The 16880-nt window shown below is 51.2% G+C and overlaps 1 protein-coding gene and 1 non-coding gene across 8 annotated transcripts; both read left to right on the plus strand.

Annotated features, from left to right (window-relative positions):
* The first annotated feature begins 539 nt into the window (after positions 1-539).
* Positions 540-16262, plus strand: PABPC4 (poly(A) binding protein cytoplasmic 4). Of its 7 annotated transcripts, XM_032301722.1 has the most exons (17): positions 545-872; positions 1090-1733; positions 4449-4642; positions 5403-5518; positions 6775-6914; positions 7264-7358; positions 8011-8148; positions 8750-8845; positions 11677-11949; positions 12254-12341; positions 12468-12587; positions 13085-13171; positions 13266-13393; positions 14309-14402; positions 14515-14645; positions 14855-14957; positions 15949-16262. In XM_032301722.1, the coding sequence occupies exons 2-16, from the start codon at positions 1541-1543 to the stop codon at positions 14942-14944; spliced, it is 1983 nt and encodes a 660-aa protein (XP_032157613.1). In that variant the 5' UTR covers positions 545-872; positions 1090-1540; the 3' UTR covers positions 14945-14957; positions 15949-16262. The 7 variants fall into 7 exon arrangements, 6 of the variants coding, with proteins under 6 accessions (XP_032157614.1, XP_032157616.1, XP_032157615.1 ...); XM_032301723.1 differs by having other exon boundaries at positions 544-1733; positions 14855-14914; XM_032301725.1 differs by having other exon boundaries at positions 544-1733; positions 12468-12539.
* On the plus strand, positions 9109-9243 carry LOC116568404. Its single transcript, XR_004276610.1, has one exon. It is a non-coding gene; the product is annotated as a small nucleolar RNA SNORA55 (small nucleolar RNA).
* Positions 16263-16880: the final 618 nt, after the last annotated feature.

Here is a 16880-nt window from a genome sequence, read left to right on the forward strand (position 1 = left end):
GGAGTATTGTACTTCTTAATCCCCTTCACCTCTGTCATCTATCCTCTTCTCTCTTAACAGAAATATTTTTGCTCCCTTAAATGTCAACTGAATACCATGTAGTGGGGCATGGTTGTATTTTGTTCTTTGGAGGCGTTACCGACATTTAACCCCATCACTCATGGATACTCCTGCAGATGTGGGAGTCCGGGTCTGGGTAACTACCTCTGCGTCCTATTACTCTGAAAACTTCAGAATGTCTTCCGTAGTCGGGCCCATACATTTACATGCTGAACCACTTATTATATCGTAACTACTTCATGTCATCTTTATTTTACAAAAAGCAACACGTGGATTATAAACGTTGAGCCTGTGCGTGGGTTACAGGTGTTCTGTTCCCGGAGGGCCTGGCGGTGTGGGGTCTACCCGGCTGGAAGGCGGCCCCTGGGTCCCGAGGAGACCCCAGCGGAGCGGTCCTCCGCGCACCAGGGGTCGCTGTGGCGCCGCGCGGCCGCGCCGGGTCGCTCTCGCGTGGCCGCCCCGCCTCGGGCCCCCGGGCCGAGTGGGCGGGCACGACTGCGCCCAGGTCGCGAGGCGCCCTTCGACCAGCAGCGCCCGGGGCGGGCGGGTATAAATGGAGCGGTGGCTCCCCCAGCCGCCTCTCTCCGCCCCGGGTCGCCGCAGCCTCCGCCGCCTTCGGGCCTTAGCCTGAAGGAAAAACAAGAAAAGACTAAAAAAAACCCGAAAATGCTTTAAAACCTAAAAAAAAAGAGAGAGAGAGAAAGAGAAAGAGAAAAGCGCATCCTCCTCGGAAAGCCCGCGGGGAAGTCACTTCTGCACGCTTCCGGCCTGCCCGCGCCCGCCGCCGCACCTTGGCGTCCGTCGGTCCCGTGGTGAGCCGCCCGCCCGCGTCCACGCGCCTCCGCTCCGGCCGCCCCCGCGCCGCGTGGCAGCCCCGCGCCCGCCGCCCTCGCCCCCCGCGCGTCGGCCCCGGGCGCACCACGTGTCCGCACTGCCCTTCGCCGGCCCGGCGTGGGAGGAGGCTGCGCGCCCGGCCCCCGGGGCTTGCCGAGTCGGCGCCGACCAAGATTTGGTTTCCCTCTTCCCCAGGCTGCTGTAATCTTAAACCGCCGGGAGCCCGAGGCCTATATTTATAGAGAAACGCGTGTCCCGGAGGCCGCCGTGGGCACTCTTCGGTTGCCTCTTGGAGAATTTTTACAATTTGGAGGGGAGTCCCCGTTTTAGTACGTTATTTTTTTTCCCCCCTCTTTCGAAATTTGGAGCTTCAGACCAGGACAGCTGCAAAATTACAAACTCCCAGGGAGGGCCATATTGTTTTTGAGAGCCTTTTGTCTGCGGTTTTGCAGTCTCGAACGAGCTGTCCCCGAACTCCTCCTTCCGGTCCCCCGTCTCTCCGAGCCTGCTCCGGCATCTGTGTAGCTTCGCTCTGCCACCTGTGAGCCGCGGCGCGGGCCACGGCTCCGAGAAGAGCCCCTTTTGTCCTGTGTGGTCCCTATAAGAAGTTCTCCTGGCGGGGCTCGGGGTGGTGGGGGCTGGGGAGATGAACGCTGCGGCCAGCAGCTACCCCATGGCCTCCCTCTACGTGGGTGACCTGCACTCGGACGTCACCGAAGCCATGCTGTATGAAAAGTTCAGTCCTGCGGGGCCTGTGCTGTCCATCCGGGTCTGCCGCGACATGATCACCCGTCGCTCCCTGGGTTATGCCTACGTCAACTTCCAGCAGCCGGCTGACGGTGAGTAGACGCTTATATCCCCAGATTCGTGGCATCCTAGGGGGGACCCTGGGAGTCTGCCCGATGCAGGGGTTGAGAATGAAGCTCCTGGCGTCAGGTGACCGGAGTTTCAGTCTTGCTTCCACTGCTTGCTAACTGGGTGACCTTGGGCATAATCAGTGGTGGCGGTGGGGCTGGAACCCGAGGAGACTGTACAATGGGATTTGGGGAAAGTCCCTGTCACTCCATGTATGTGGTCCTGCTTTAGGTGGGACCCTTGTCTGGTCACTGAGCCTGGAATTCATGCTCCTCACGGGCCTGCCAAAAACGCAGAACAATTGAAACACAATTCTTGTAGAAATTTTAGATTCTAAAGCTGTTGCTGCCATCCCTATCTTCATCCTGGACTGAGTCTCTTTGCTTTTGTATGGATAAGGGGTCTTTCAGGGCAGGTGGGAGGCGGTGGGAACAATTCTGTTCATTTTACTGGAGCAGGGGCTCACGATGGCACCCTGGGCACATGTGCCAGGCCAGCTCCTGGGTCCGTGGCTTTGGTCCTGGGGTGGAGGACTCCTCTACTCCCTGGACGAAGCCCTGGGCGGTGGAGAAGGGGTATCCAGGTAGTCTGGGGAAACACTGCGGGGAAATTGGTCTGGTGGAGATGATGGCCTCGCCTGTGAACAGAGCTTCATCCTTTTCAAAACCCTTCTTCATCCCATCTGAAGAAAATGGGGACTCCTGAGAGGGAAAAGGAACTGCAGAAGGTTGGAGGCTCCGCTGGGAGTGCCAGCGCCAGGCCCGCCAGCCCAGGCCCAGACCCGGGCCCTTGCTTGGAACAGTGGAGAGGTATGCTGCAGGCGTGGCCGGAGCGGGGCCAGAGGAAACCTAATCAGGGGCCGCACGTGACTTCAGATTAAAAGGGAACAACTGTAGAGACCATTACTGGGAGAAACAAGCCATTCTGTGGCAAAGGATCTCTGCGTCCCTATTTTTGTCCACACTTTGTTCGCTGTCCATGAAGCACAGAGAATGTCACTTGCTCAGGCTGCAGCTGAGACCAGAGAATCAGACTTGTTGAGAGATGAGAGGCGCTGCTACCCTTAACTCCCTGTGTGTGCTGAGCTGTGTCTGGCCAGAGGGCATAAAGGTGGCCAAGTGTGGCCTTTGGGGGCAAGTAGTGGGTACATTGGCTGTTGCCTGCCTCTTTGACACTTTCTGATCAAAAGTCCTGTCACTTGGTGATAGTAGCAGAAGCCACTGGTCAGTGAGTCTGCCAACACATGCCTCTGCAGGTCCTCTCCCTGCTATAAATAAGCGCAGCCAGATTTGTTAGGCTAAGCCGACTTGTCTTCTGCAGCGCTGTCTGGAAAGACCGGGAGCTGTGTTGAAATGGCTCCTTAGCTGCTAATCATTGAGACCCTGGGGTCCCTGATAATCCTCACAAATGACCGCTTCTGTGCCTGGACTTTTCCTGAGTTGGACCTGCCCCAGTCTCCGCTTTCCGTGACCTTCCCTTCCACACTCAACCAGCCCACCTGAGAAGGTGGGAAACGTGTTTGGAGAGGAGTGAAAAGGAGATACTCTCTCCGCTGACTGGACAGTTGAGCTTGTGGGGGGTGGGGGGCAGAGTTAGGGAATTTTGTGTTGTGTTTTAAGTGAGGTGGTGCCTTGAGACAGGAGAATCCCCCTCTGACACCCCCCTCAACCCCAGAGATTCTGGGGCGTTTGATTGCGTTAAGTCAGGAAAAGTGCTACCAGCTCTGGGATCGTGTTACTTCCAATAAGAGAAGAGTTCCTCCTGACAGGTGATGGTCTGTTTTAGTTTCTGGTCCTTTAAGTGGTCTCTGGTACACACATGGATTTGTTGGGAAGCTAGGGAAGTGTCCCAAGGCGCTGGATGGAGAACTTGGTTGAGCCACAGGGCATTTGAAGTTCTAGAATTCCAAAGAGCTCAGACTAAGACTTGAGAAGGTCTGGAAACCATGAAGTGCGGAGCCTGCTGCGTTGCCTGCCTAGAAAGATGCGGCTTCATCCTTATTGTCTGGATAATAAAGACTGTTTCCATGTGTGACCATTAGTATCTATCATTTTGAGGTTTTTGAATCAATTTCTGTTTTCAGTAATTGAAAATACAAGAAACTGGGCTGAATTCAGGGATAGCACATTCTCCCCAGTCACTCCTAGGTTTTGTTCTGTCATTTGTCTCGTAGATGGATTGTAGACAAAATGACAGCTAGTTGGTAATTTGATGTAATACCTTACTGAAAAATAATCAGAGTCTGGTATTAGTTTCTTAGTCAGTAGTTAGCTGTGTGGCTTAGCCATCCCGGACATAAGTTTTATGAAGTAGATAGTATCACCTGTCTCTCCTGGGTCACCATGGGTGGTAGGCAGCTCAGTCTTTATAACTGATACCACTTAGTCAAATGTGCGTATTATGATTTGATCTTGCGGCCATAAAGCCAGTTAGATGATCTTGCCTGACCCCCTTACCCAGCAAGTGTACAACCCAGAGGGCTGGAGACTTCTGCCAGGAAGCGGAGCTACTGGCCAGAAGGCTGCCCTCAGGAGCAACATAGGCTAGAGGGATTGGATGCCCTTTTATTTTAATAGAGTTGCCTTTTGTCCGAATGATTACCTGAAAAGTCCTAGAATCATCTGTTCCTAGGATGGTGGCAGTCGTCTACATGAGGTGACATTTTATTTCCTTGATTGAAATGTGTTTCTCTCTTCCAGCCGAGCGGGCCTTGGATACAATGAACTTTGATGTGATTAAGGGAAAGCCAATCCGTATCATGTGGTCTCAGAGGGATCCCTCTTTGAGAAAATCTGGTGTGGGAAATGTCTTCATCAAGAATCTGGACAAATCTATAGATAACAAGGCACTTTATGATACTTTTTCTGCTTTTGGAAACATTCTGTCTTGCAAGGTAAGCACTGATAAAATGACTTCAGAGTAATTACTGACTCACGAGAACAAGAGAAATACCAAAGGGGGAACAGCCTTGGAATTGGGTGACAGGATATGGTCATTTTCGAAATGCTAGAAATGGCTCTGCAGCCTACGAGTTCCCTGTAGGTAATCTTGTGCCACAACCCAGTGCGACCAGCAGGTGGTTTGTGTCTTCATTTATTCTTTCTTCTGTCTAAAATATTCTTCTTGTTTCCTACCTTTGGAGGGCATCAAAGGGTTTCTCTTTTCGTGGGGTGGGGGGGGTAGAGCAGGGGCTCGGGTCTCCAGGCAGCTGTACTTAGTCATTTCAGAAGCGTAAAATCATCCTCTTCCTTCTCTGCACCTGTTTGTGTGGAGAATTTTGTACAACTGGTGTGGTAGTGGTTTATGTGTCTGACTCTGCACTAGACTGAAATTCTGTTGTGGGCATGGAAACTGGTCACTTTGTCTGCAGCATGGGGCTTTTGCACCCAGTCTCAAGGTCTTTTAGTGAAATAAAACACTCGGAATAGAAGCAGCCTACTAGTGGCTGCCGTTTGTACACGGAATATCACTAAGGTGCCTGGTGGGATGCTTCATGTTAGGAAAACCTGACTGTGTGCTGTAGTCTTCGGTCTTTGGACCGCAGATGCGCCAGCAGCCTCTCAGATCCGGAGAACTCTGAGCACAAGACCATGTGGTTCTCAGATCTTTGGGGGTGCCGGTGGTGCCACAGTGGTCTGCCTTGTCTCTGGCAGGTGGTGTGTGATGAGAACGGCTCTAAGGGTTATGCCTTTGTCCACTTCGAGACGCAAGAGGCTGCTGACAAGGCCATCGAGAAGATGAACGGCATGCTCCTCAATGACCGCAAAGTGTGAGTGTCCCAGTCCGGAGCGACAGCCATCGCATGAGCCAGCCGTGGCCCCACCTCGGTATTAACTGGCACACACAAGGCGGCTACTGGTTCTCTCGGCCCAAGTGTGGCCTGCTCCTACCTCTCCACTCCAGGGCTGGTGAGTCTCCCTGCCCGAGCCGTGGCAGCCCTTTTGACTCGCCAAGGTGGGCTTCCTGCCCAAGCCATGGCCTGCCTGCCGCCTCTCCCTTAAAAGCATCATCTGTCCGTGGGTTTTGTGAGCACCGGCAACTGGGGCTTGCTGGAAGGCAGCTCTGAGCCCTTTCTGAGCAGGGGTCTTGGCCAGCGGCAGAGTGGAGAGGGCCCTGGACTGACCAGGAGCTGTGTACTAGCCATGTGACCTTGGCCTTCTGTGACTCTGGTCTGTCCATGGGGTCATTTGCTAGGGGTTGATGCCAAATTGTCCCCAGATCTCCACTTGGCTAACTTATGACTCAGTGGCCTTCTCATACAAGGCTGGCTCCACAGTAATACTTAATTCGGTTATAATGAAAATCTCATCTGATGGTAGAAGACACTGTTCATTATAGACCTTGTCACTTTGGTGTGGTTATGCAGAATAGGGAGGTGGGGAGGTCTTAGCTAAGCCATGCAGAGAGAGAAGGGAAAATAAGTCTTGGCTATAGCAAACAAAAATCATCTCTCTTCTTTGTGGGGCGCCTTTTTATGTTGAGCAGACCAGGGGATGAATTTTCTTGATAACGTGTATGTGGCCAGTGGTATCACTAGAAAGAGATCAAAAGATTTTCAGTGTATGGCTACATTCCCCCACTTGTGTCAGCAACACGGGAATGAGTCCAGTGCAAAAGCAAAGACTACCTCACAGTTCACTTTAGCAATCTCGCCCCTAGCACTAACCCCTGTTAACAGTTTGGTTTGTATCCTTCCAGACCTTTTCTATGCATTTACATAGATGCACAGAAATGAACGTTTTAAAAACATGGTCATCAGGTTTCTTCACGAAGGCAGTGTGATGTGGTAGGAGTAGCCCTGGTCTGAGCCAGGAGTCCTGGGGCTGGTCCTTGCAGGACAGTCCCGCCTCTCTCTTTCTGCTGGGAAGTTGGGGCGTCTCTGAGCTTGCTGTCTTGGTGGTTGGTTGGGGACTCGTGTGTTTTATTTAACCTCTCCTGTCAGCCTTTAACCTGTGTTCCTTTGGGCCCCTGGAAATGACGATTGGTTCCTCCAGGTGTTCACTGTTCTCCATGGTCTCTTTTTAGGTTTGTGGGCAGATTCAAGTCTCGAAAAGAGCGGGAAGCTGAGCTTGGAGCCAAAGCCAAGGAGTTCACCAATGTTTATATCAAAAACTTCGGGGAAGAGGTGGATGATGAGAGTCTGAAAGAGCTGTTTAGCCAGTTCGGTAAGTTGGGCTTCTTCGCCCTGCGTGCACCTTTCCACAGTCTGCCAGATGTAGAGCTCCTGTACCTTAGTTGCTTAAGAGATGATGGTGTCCCGGCCCAGAATTTAACTACCTTGCTTGATAGGGTCACAGAGTAGATAGGAGTAGACTCTTGGCCTTATCCTCCCTTGTCCCAGCCCCAGGGCCATCTCAGTAGCTTGGCCAGAAGTAGAAGGCTAGGCCTGGGGCCTCTTTCTAGAGCTCATCTGGCTTCAGTGAGAGTTGGCTTCATTTGGGCTCCTAGAGAAGCCGCCTCTCCTTTAGCTCTAATAGAGATGGTGTTACTAATAGTTCTGTCCTTTGGTAATAGGTAAGACCCTAAGTGTCAAGGTGATGAGAGATCCCAGTGGGAAATCCAAAGGCTTTGGCTTTGTGAGTTACGAAAAACACGAGGATGCCAATAAGGTGAGAGTCCCATGAGGGTCGGGGAAACATTTGCAGAAGTAGCCCCCGATTATGGGCAGGACCTGGTTGGCACGTAGTGAAGCGGTGCTACCATTGCCCGAGTGTCATAGTGACGTAGTTACTGGCCTGAGGGGACTTCATGTGGTAACCCTTCATTTACCTGTTCTCAGAGCACTTGGCACCTACCTGTCACCTCAGTGTTCACCCCTGTAGGTTGAAGGAATAGGATGGGTGTTTGCTCCCCTTCCTACTGAGGGGACTCGGGCCCGAGGAGTGGTGGAGTTGCTGACCGTAGCGGCTGCTTGTGGGGAAAGCGTGATGCTGGGCGCTCAGCTTGCGCCACTCTCTTCCCACGAGAACGCAAGAGACTCCTCGACACCCAGATTAGCAGCCTCGGCTCGTATCTGCCGTGCTTGTATTTATAAAACTACCATTTTTTTCTGTATCATCTGGACCAATAACCCATTTAAGTAGTAACCCCATTTTACTCATGAGGAAGTTTGGATTTGCTTAGCTGCCTTCAGATGGAATGAGATTAGTTCTTAACTCCTATAGGAAAGACTTCCTTCTCCCAGTATTTGGTGGGACTTTCAGGCCTCCAGAGCAAGCCCCCTGCCTCTGCATTTTGATTTAAAACCCGTTTCCTCTTCAGGCCGTGGAAGAGATGAATGGAAAAGAAATCAGTGGGAAAGTGATTTTTGTAGGCCGTGCACAGAAGAAAGTGGAACGGCAGGCTGAGTTAAAGCGGAAATTTGAGCAGCTAAAACAAGAGAGAATTAGTCGGTATCAGGTGAGAGGTGGCCTTAGCACAGCCTCCTATCCAGGGTTTTCCTGTGGAACTGGCAAGAGCATCCTTAGGTTAAGCAGGCTTTCTCTTTGGGGACTGGGAATCTGCCTCTTCCTTTCCTTTCTCCCAAGATCCTCAGGTGTATAAGGAAATACCTACCAGAACAGTAGTGATTTTGGTACAGGGCAGAAGATTGATTTATTCATTTAGGGACTCATTCTGGAAGCCTCAGTCTGTTCTTCTTGGTATGGGTTCTTTGTACTTGAATGCTCACCCTTTGTTTGAGTGGGGGCAGGAGCCCTGCTGGTGCCAGTGGCCGGCCAGAGCAGCTGTGCTGAAAGCCAGGCCCACACTGGGGGTCCCGTCAAGAGTCCTTGGCGGGAATCTCAACCCTGAGCCTGCATCAGGATCCCCCCGCAGGGCTTGTGAGAACATGGCTTTCAGAACCCCAGAATTTTTGATTCAGTGGATTAGGGTTTGGGCCCAAGAATTTGCATTTCTAGGAAGTACCCAAGAAGGGGGGCTAAGACCAAATTTTGAGAACCAGTGTCTTAGGGGATCTGTGGGGTACAGATGTGCATTAACAGTGATCCTTCTGCTTCAGGGGGTGAATCTCTACATTAAGAACTTGGATGATACCATTGATGATGAGAAGTTAAGGAAAGAGTTTTCTCCTTTTGGATCTATCACCAGTGCTAAGGTATTTTATTCTGAGATTTGGGATCGAAAGTAGAAATTGCAATATTTTAGAGGTTTATTGGCATTTGTTTCATTGAAGGAGTGGACTCTAACTTGTGTTCATTTCTGAGAATAGATATGCTAATCTAGCCAGTCCCTCCTGGCGTTCAGTTATGCATCTGAGTATATGCTCTGGAGAAGGCATTTCGTTACGTGTACATGCACAGCCTCCCAGACATTGAGGTGTGGAGGTCACTTGAGCAGTCCCCGATCTTGACCCCCCAAGCACCTGAATCTTTCCCATTCTTTGCTGCTCTGTGCTGGCGTGGGGACAGATGGTGCGACAGTATGAGCAGAGGAAATCCAGACAGGTTGTTTTCCATTTGTCTTGGGGCCTGTCTCTACGACTCTGCCACACTTCATCCTTGAACAAATGTATTTTGAGGACTTGGGAACTGGGGTTGGGACTTCTGGCCTGGCTGTACAAAGCTAAATTAAAGGTGGAGGACGGGAGTGGAAAGTGGCTCTTTCGCGGTTTGCAGTGTGCATCGTTTCCTTGGTTTTCTTTGATTATCCCGTCAGCTGATGCAGCAGGGCGAGTGCGTGTGAATTCCCTCCTAAAGATGAGGACTCGGAGTCTGAGGACAGGAGAACGTGGGTTATGTGAGGGTGGTGCGTGCATGGCCTTGGTCCACGGGGGGTGTCATGGGCAGTGATGGCGTGTGAGAGTTTGGAGTCCTAGCCTGATGCAGACACTGATGCTCCGTGGAGGTGCCGCACACATCAGAGTCCTCTTGGGGTTGAGAACAGAGGCCGAGTGGGCTGGGGAAGATGTGGCTTGGCCCTTAGCTTTAAGTCCCACACAACCTGGGAGCGTCCTCAGAGGAACGTCAGTTGTCCGCAGGGAGTTGATCAGGGCCCACCCCGTCAGGGTTCCTTGTTGCCTCTCGTGCCCCTTCCCTCTTATCACCTCCTTGACTGGCCTTCATCAGTGTGAGGTATGGTGGACTCTCCTTGCTTATCAGCACAGAGCTTGAGTCGGCATTTGTAGGAGAATAAAAACTGAATAAAATAGGAATAAAATAGAATATAAAATAAAATAGAAAAAATAGAATAAAAACTGTCTGGGCAAGTTTCACAGGCACCATTTTCAAGATCAGGGTATCTTGTTTTCAGACACTGTCCTGGCCCATCTTTTTGATGGGGGGTCCATTGAGTTGGCACACATCCTTATTTTCATGTCCTCCACCTCCAGAGGGCTGTCCGGGAGCAAGCTAAGATACAAAATGGTGCTGAGCACACAGTAACCTGTTGCTATCAGTGTTTCTGAGGAGGCAGGCCAGGGGTAAGCTATAAGTGACCTTCTCAGGTGAGGAGAAGAACCATCTGTGAATGACTGGCTGTATGTGGGGAAAGACGGCCCGAACCGGTAGACCTTGGCTTGGTGGCATTTGGCCGTAGGGGGTCTGGTGGGCATTGAGCTTCAGAGCCTTTCACATAGCTTAAGGGCACCTAACCTAGGTGGCTCAGTCAGTTAAAAGTCTGATTCTTGATTTCAGCTCAGGTCATGATCGCAGGGTCCTCAGATTAAGCCCCACATCTGGGCTCTGCTGAGTGTGGAGCCTGCTTTAAACCTTCTGTCCCTCCGGGATGCCTGGGTGGCTCAGTCATTTAAGCATCTGCCTTCAGCTTGTGATGATCCCAGGGTGCTGGGATCAAGCCCCAGTTAGGCTCCCTGCTCAGGAGGGAGCCTGCTGCTCTTCTGCTTGTGCACACTCTCCCTCCCTCCATCCTCTCCCTCTGCCCACCCTCCACCCCTGCTCCCATGTACGCATGCATGTTCATGTGTGCGCACGCTCGCTCGCTCTCTCAAAAATACATATAAATAAATAAACAAGATCTTCGGGGTGGGGGGTGCCTGGGTGGCTCAGTTGGTTGAGCACGTCTTTGGCTCAGGTCATGATCCTGGGGTCCTGGCATCAGCCCCTTGTCAGGCTCATTGGGGAACCTGCTTCTCCCTCTATTTCTCCCCCTATTTGTGCTGTATCTATCTCAAATAAATAAAAATCTTTTTTAAAAAAATCGCACAGCTTAGAAATTGCTGAACTGGGACTAGAATCCAGTTGTCTTTTCTAGCTGGTCATCTTTCTGCTGTTAACACCCATTAAATTAATGGTGGCAGTCATTGGTTTTGTAACTCCTGTGTGTATGTGGTATTTCAAAAGCATATCCTTACCTTGCTAAGAGATGATCAAAGTTTTGTTCACCAAGGTCTTGGGCAGATGAGTTCTACAAGTAAATAACTTAACACTGTCCAGGGCGCCTGGGTGGCTCAGTGGGTTGAGCCGCTGCCTTTGGCTCGGGTCATGATCTCAGGGTCCTGGGATTGAGTCCCGCATCGGGCTCTCTGCTCAGCAGGGAGCCTGCTTCCTCCTCTCTCTCTGCCTGCCTCTCTGCCTACTAGTGATCTCTCTCTGTCAAATAAATAAATAAAATAAAAAAATTAAAAACAAAAAAACAAAAAAAACTTAACACTGTCCAGATTTCTAGTGGGTACCCAAAGGTAGCTACTGCGCTTCTAGGTGTCAAGAAACATCTTTGAGTTCCTGCTTTAACCATTAGCCATATCATAGTGTTTAGAAAATTAGGATCACCTGGGGATCTAACAAAGAAAACGCCTAGGTCCTGTCCTTAGGGGCCGTGACTTAATTGGTCCAGGGTACATCCCGTGACAGGGCTAGAACTCTTCTCCTAGACTTGGGAACTCTTGGAGTGGAAACCAGGTTTTATGGCTCTTAATAGCTGTCCCCTAACATAGAATACCTTTTCCTTAAGTAGCTGGTCCCTTTGTAGGTAATGTTGGAGGATGGGAGAAGCAAAGGGTTTGGCTTTGTCTGCTTCTCATCTCCTGAAGAGGCGACCAAAGCCGTCACTGAGATGAATGGACGCATCGTGGGCTCCAAGCCACTATATGTCGCTCTGGCCCAGAGGAAGGAAGAGAGAAAGGCTCACCTGACCAACCAGTACATGCAGCGGGTGGCTGGAATGCGAGCGCTCCCGGCCAACGCCATCTTAAATCAGTTCCAGCCTGCAGCTGGAGGTTACTTTGTGCCAGCGGTTCCACAGGTGGGTCTGCTGGTGTTCATGGATCTTTGGAACCTGCCCCCGATGGCTGTTCCGCAGCCTGTGGTGGTTGGGGAAAGGGGTTTTGGATATTGTAGTTCAGGTGGTCAGCGTGAAATGAAAACGAATTCATTCTCTCTCTCACGCAGTAGTTAGAATGAAAGAATCCCCATTAACTGGCCTTTGAATACTCTGAGAATTTCTTGAATAATTAGCCTTGGGCCTGGAAGTGAGAGGAGATGAGACTTTTCTCTCAATGTGGATTCAAGTCCTTCAAGTAAAAGGGCCTGGGTGCTCTTTCTTGCAGGCTCAGGGAAGACCTCCGTATTATACACCTAACCAGTTAGCACAGATGAGGCCTAATCCCCGCTGGCAGCAAGGTGGGAGACCTCAAGGTAGGTGGTGGGGAACGGTGATTTGATCACCCAGGATATGCCTCCCTGCCTTGCCCGGCTCTGAGGCGCAGCCTGGGTTCTGGTCTACATGTTTCATCAGCGATGCACAATTCTTATCTTCACCAGGCTTCCAAGGAATGCCAAGTGCTATCCGCCAGTCTGGGCCTCGTCCCGCTCTTCGCCATCTGGCTCCAACTGGTAATGCTCCGGCCTCTCGCGGCCTCCCTACTACCGCTCAGAGAGTCGGTGAGCAAACTGGCCTTGAGAAGTGTGGCCTGGGGAGGAGGGAGTCAGGTGACTAGGCTCTGCCCAGGGTTGGTCAGTTTGTTGGGCCCACATTCCAGTTCTGGTTCTGTAATCTTAGCTGTGCGCTCTGGTTGGTACATAAGGAGCAGAGAAACAATGGGAGTTCTAGGAGTGTCGGTGACTTCAAGAATGCTGCTCATTGGTGACTCATGTGAGAGAGGTTAATTATAGAAGCTTGTTAGCCGGATGACTACAGAGGCAGCCTATTCTTTTGGGTGGGTTTGGGAGATTGAAGGAGACTGTTCTTTACAGACTGTCCCATATTCCAAGAAGTGGAGAGAGTTGTGTGTTCTTTGTTGGCTGCTCCATGAAAGTAGCAGTCGTGGTCCCGTGTGCGATGTGTTGTGTGAACAGGCTTTGGAATGGCTCCTTCCGTGGGACGTGGCCAGTTGGACACCTGCTGCCGACACTGATGTGCATTTGCTGGTCTGTTGTAGGGTCTGAGTGCCCGGACCGCTTGGCTATGGACTTTGGTGGGGCTGGCGCCGCCCAGCAAGGGCTGACTGACAGCTGCCAGTCTGGAGGTGGTATTGGATGCACACAGAAGGGGGAAAGATGGGATTTGACGGGTCTTTGCCCAGACTGACGGGCTTTAATCTTGCTTGTTCTTTTCCTAAGGTGTTCCTACAGCTGTGCAGACCTTAGCACCTCGTGCTGCCGTCGCTGCTGCTGCTCCGCGGGCTGTCGCACCTTACAAATACGCCTCCAGCGTCCGCAGCCCTCACCCCGCCATCCAGCCTCTGCAGGTGAGGCCTGCCAAACCGCATGTTTGCGCTTGACTGACAAGGTGCCTGGCTTTGATTCCTCCTGCAGGTACTCAGTGCCCGCTCTGTGTCAGGGTGCCATGTTTCCTGTGGGGACACTGCCTGTCAGGGCCTCTCAGTCCTGGGAGAGAAGGGGCTGGGAACTATTCCTCCCCACAGTAGTCTACTCAGAAATGCCCCAGCAGAAAGAGCTGGTGTTTCCTCCCTCGCTTTACAACGTGTGTGTGCTCGCTTAGCTCTCTGAGCGGCTCGGGTCCGCTGGCTGAGTTGATCTTCGCTGTTTTGCAAAAGTGGGTTGTGAAGGCAGGAAAGAGCTTCATCTGACAGAAGAGAAGTCAGCTTTAGAGATCTTAAGTTGGGGTGGGGGACTGGACCCAGAGCCCAGAAGTAACCGGTGTAGAGGAGCCACAGTCTGCCTTGTGACCCCAAAGTGACTTACTCATGCTTTCTGCTGTCTAAATGCAGATGCCTCAGAGCCTTGCTTCAATATAATAGTCTTTACCTTCAGAGCCTTACTTTCAGGCCCGTGATTGGCATTGACAATGCATGTTGACAGTCCTGGGGCATTTGATAAAATAACATCATTTGTTATGATAAAGTGATGGGGGGGGATATAGTTATAAATGGAATCATTTGACGGTCTGAGCCTTGTAGGTTTATTTTCTTACTCCCTTCCTGTCCCTTTTAATAGCACATGGTTTTTATTTTAGTTGGTTTCGTGTTCAGGCTTATAACTCTGTTGCTCCTGTAACTGCCTCATCCCCAAGGCCTGCTGTTAGTTCTTTGGCAGCAAGGACCGCCACCTCCATCTCTGTCACGTAGTAGGCTTTCAGACTGAGCGGTCAGGCTCAGGACCATCAGGCTTGTTGCTAACCTGCTGCCTCTCCTGGTTCCCAGGCACCGCAGCCTGCGGTCCACGTGCAGGGCCAGGAGCCCCTGACCGCCTCCATGCTGGCCGCAGCTCCCCCCCAAGAGCAAAAGCAGATGCTGGGTGAGTGATCCATATGTTTGCAGAAGAGGGGGCCGGAGCCTGGCACTGACCCAAACGCCGTTGTCCGTTCACTAGGAGTCATCCTGGGCTTTAATTAGATCTCTTTCCCCAGGAGAACGTTTGTTCCCACTCATCCAAACCATGCATTCAAACCTGGCTGGGAAAATCACGGGCATGCTGCTGGAGATTGACAACTCTGAGCTGCTGCACATGCTGGAGTCCCCTGAGTCGCTTCGCTCCAAGGTGAGCTGGTCCCCACACCCTGCGGCGGTGCTCGGGTCTGCCGTCTCCTGACCCTCTCCTCGCGCCTTGCCTGTGACTTGCGAGCTGCTGTGGGGGGTGGAATTAGGAAGAGCAGGCCGCACTGGGAGACGCTGCTGCCAGGCCTGTGCGCCAGGGAGGGGCCTAGGCCTCTCCGCAGATGTCACTAACTGCCTAGAGATTCCTCACAGGTGGATGAAGCCGTGGCGGTTCTACAGGCTCATCATGCCAAGAAAGAAGCTGCCCAGAAGGTGGGCGCTGTTGCTGCTGCTACCTCTTAGACAAGGAGAAACCGTATGTTTGGCTGTTTTTGTTTTCTGCAATGGCTTTACTTACAAATATCTTCCTAAAAGATTCAGGGCAGCATAGAGAGCTCCTGTAACCCAGTAACCTGGGAAGGCTGTCACCTGGATTCTCTCTGTCATCTGGAAGAGTTAATTTGGAGACGAGAGAACAGGTTATAAACTGTAAGGAGCAAATAACAGTTTTCTTTATGAGGAGCCCCTGGTTAGGTCTTACGAATGACCTTTTTGGTTTAGAATAACAACAGATACACAAGGTGTTGTCATAATCAGATCCCGCAGCTTCATTTCTGTGAACATATCTCCCTGGTTTTGCCTTGAGGTCGGGGAGGGCAGCTGTGTGTGCAGCTGCTGTGTGGCTCTGGGAGCACAAGGTGCTCGGGCCCTGGTGTCAGTGTATGGGAGACCAGACACTCCTGCCTCCAGTTACAGGGTGTGTTCTTGTCCACTCTGACCCTGGCGGCTGTGGCCCCGTCCACAGGGGCAGGGGTAAGTGAGGCTTAGCTGGGAACTTTGACAAGGACTAGCAGGTTCCTCCTGATGGAGGAAGGAGGCAACCAGATAAACCAGAGTCAGAGACAAGGGAAAGGACACATGGTAAGGGCCTGGACTCTTCATTTGGTATCTAAGCAAGAGAGCAGTAGCTTTGAGTACAGGGTGGCCTGGAAGGGTGTGGGGCTTTACAGTACCTAGCTAGCCTCAGAGCAGGGGGTTCTTAGCCGGGAGTGCCCCCTCAGAGGACATTTGCCAATGGAGACCTATTTTGGTTGTCACAACTGGAGAGGTGTCACTGGCATCCCATGGGCAGAGGCTAGGGGTAGTGCTCAGTGCCCACAGTGCACAGGACAGCCCCAGCAAAACTGCCCCACCCTAGTGTCAAGAAGTACTGCTCTCGGCAGTACCTTTTTATAAGTCAGAGATTTCAGGGCAACTCTGGTTTTTCTGATCGTGCATTTAATTTGTGTTGGTGCTTTGCTTTTCAGGATTCAAAAGCCAAATAACCCCTCCAGGAATTCAGCTCAAGGTTTGAAGATTTCTAGCGTGTCCTATGGACCTCAACACCAAGAACCACAAATTGGGAAATTTAATAGGTCATTTTGTATCAAAAGGTCAATTATGAAGCACCTAGAATTTTTCAATTAAAAGAATATATTCTCTGGGTTCTGCTGTGGCCCAGACAGTGTTAACTTTTTTTTTCTATTGTGGGTTTTGATTTTTTCCCCCAAGAAATTGGTTTTATTTGATGTACCCAAGTCTTAAGTTTCTCAATAAAGAAAAAAATCTCCATAAAACTGTCGTTTTTATTCTGACCAGTTTTAGTCTTTTAAACCCAGTTTTCATTTGGAAATAATTTTAGGATGTATTTAGAGTCTAATGAATTTCCCTATAGGGTATCCTTTCCTAATGGCTATGAGCAGCAGGGTACACAGAACTGTCCCATTGCATAATGGACCCCCACTTAAGTAGAAGTCCGATCATAGCAGACCTTGGGTCTGACAGGAGAACTGGGTTCAGGGTGGGGTTGGCTTATGTCCAAAGGATGTATGGTGAGATAGGCAGAACCCAGGCCCTCCCTCCTTGGTTGTGTTAGCTGGCATTTGTGGGTCCCCCTCTTCTGTAGTCAGTTGATTATGCAACTAAGGTTTCCTCTGGCCACGGGACTAGGTCTGAGTGGCAATAGTAAAACAAATGCTAGAGTCCAGAGCAATTGGTGGTGCCTTTAGTCCTCACCTGGCCAAGGCCAACCAGTCTACTTGCCCTCCCTGTCCTCTAGGAACACTTCTTACCTTCCTTGAAATGTGGCAGGCTGGCCTAACTCGGGACCTTATCCAGGGAGTCTTTTTCTTTGGAATATTCTTCCCTCTCAGCAGGCTCCCCATTTTCTTTAAGGTCTGGTCTCAAGTAACTAAATGCC

This window comes from Mustela erminea, chromosome 10, assembly GCF_009829155.1.
Source record: "Mustela erminea isolate mMusErm1 chromosome 10, mMusErm1.Pri, whole genome shotgun sequence".
NCBI classification, from domain to species: domain Eukaryota; kingdom Metazoa; phylum Chordata; class Mammalia; order Carnivora; family Mustelidae; genus Mustela; species Mustela erminea.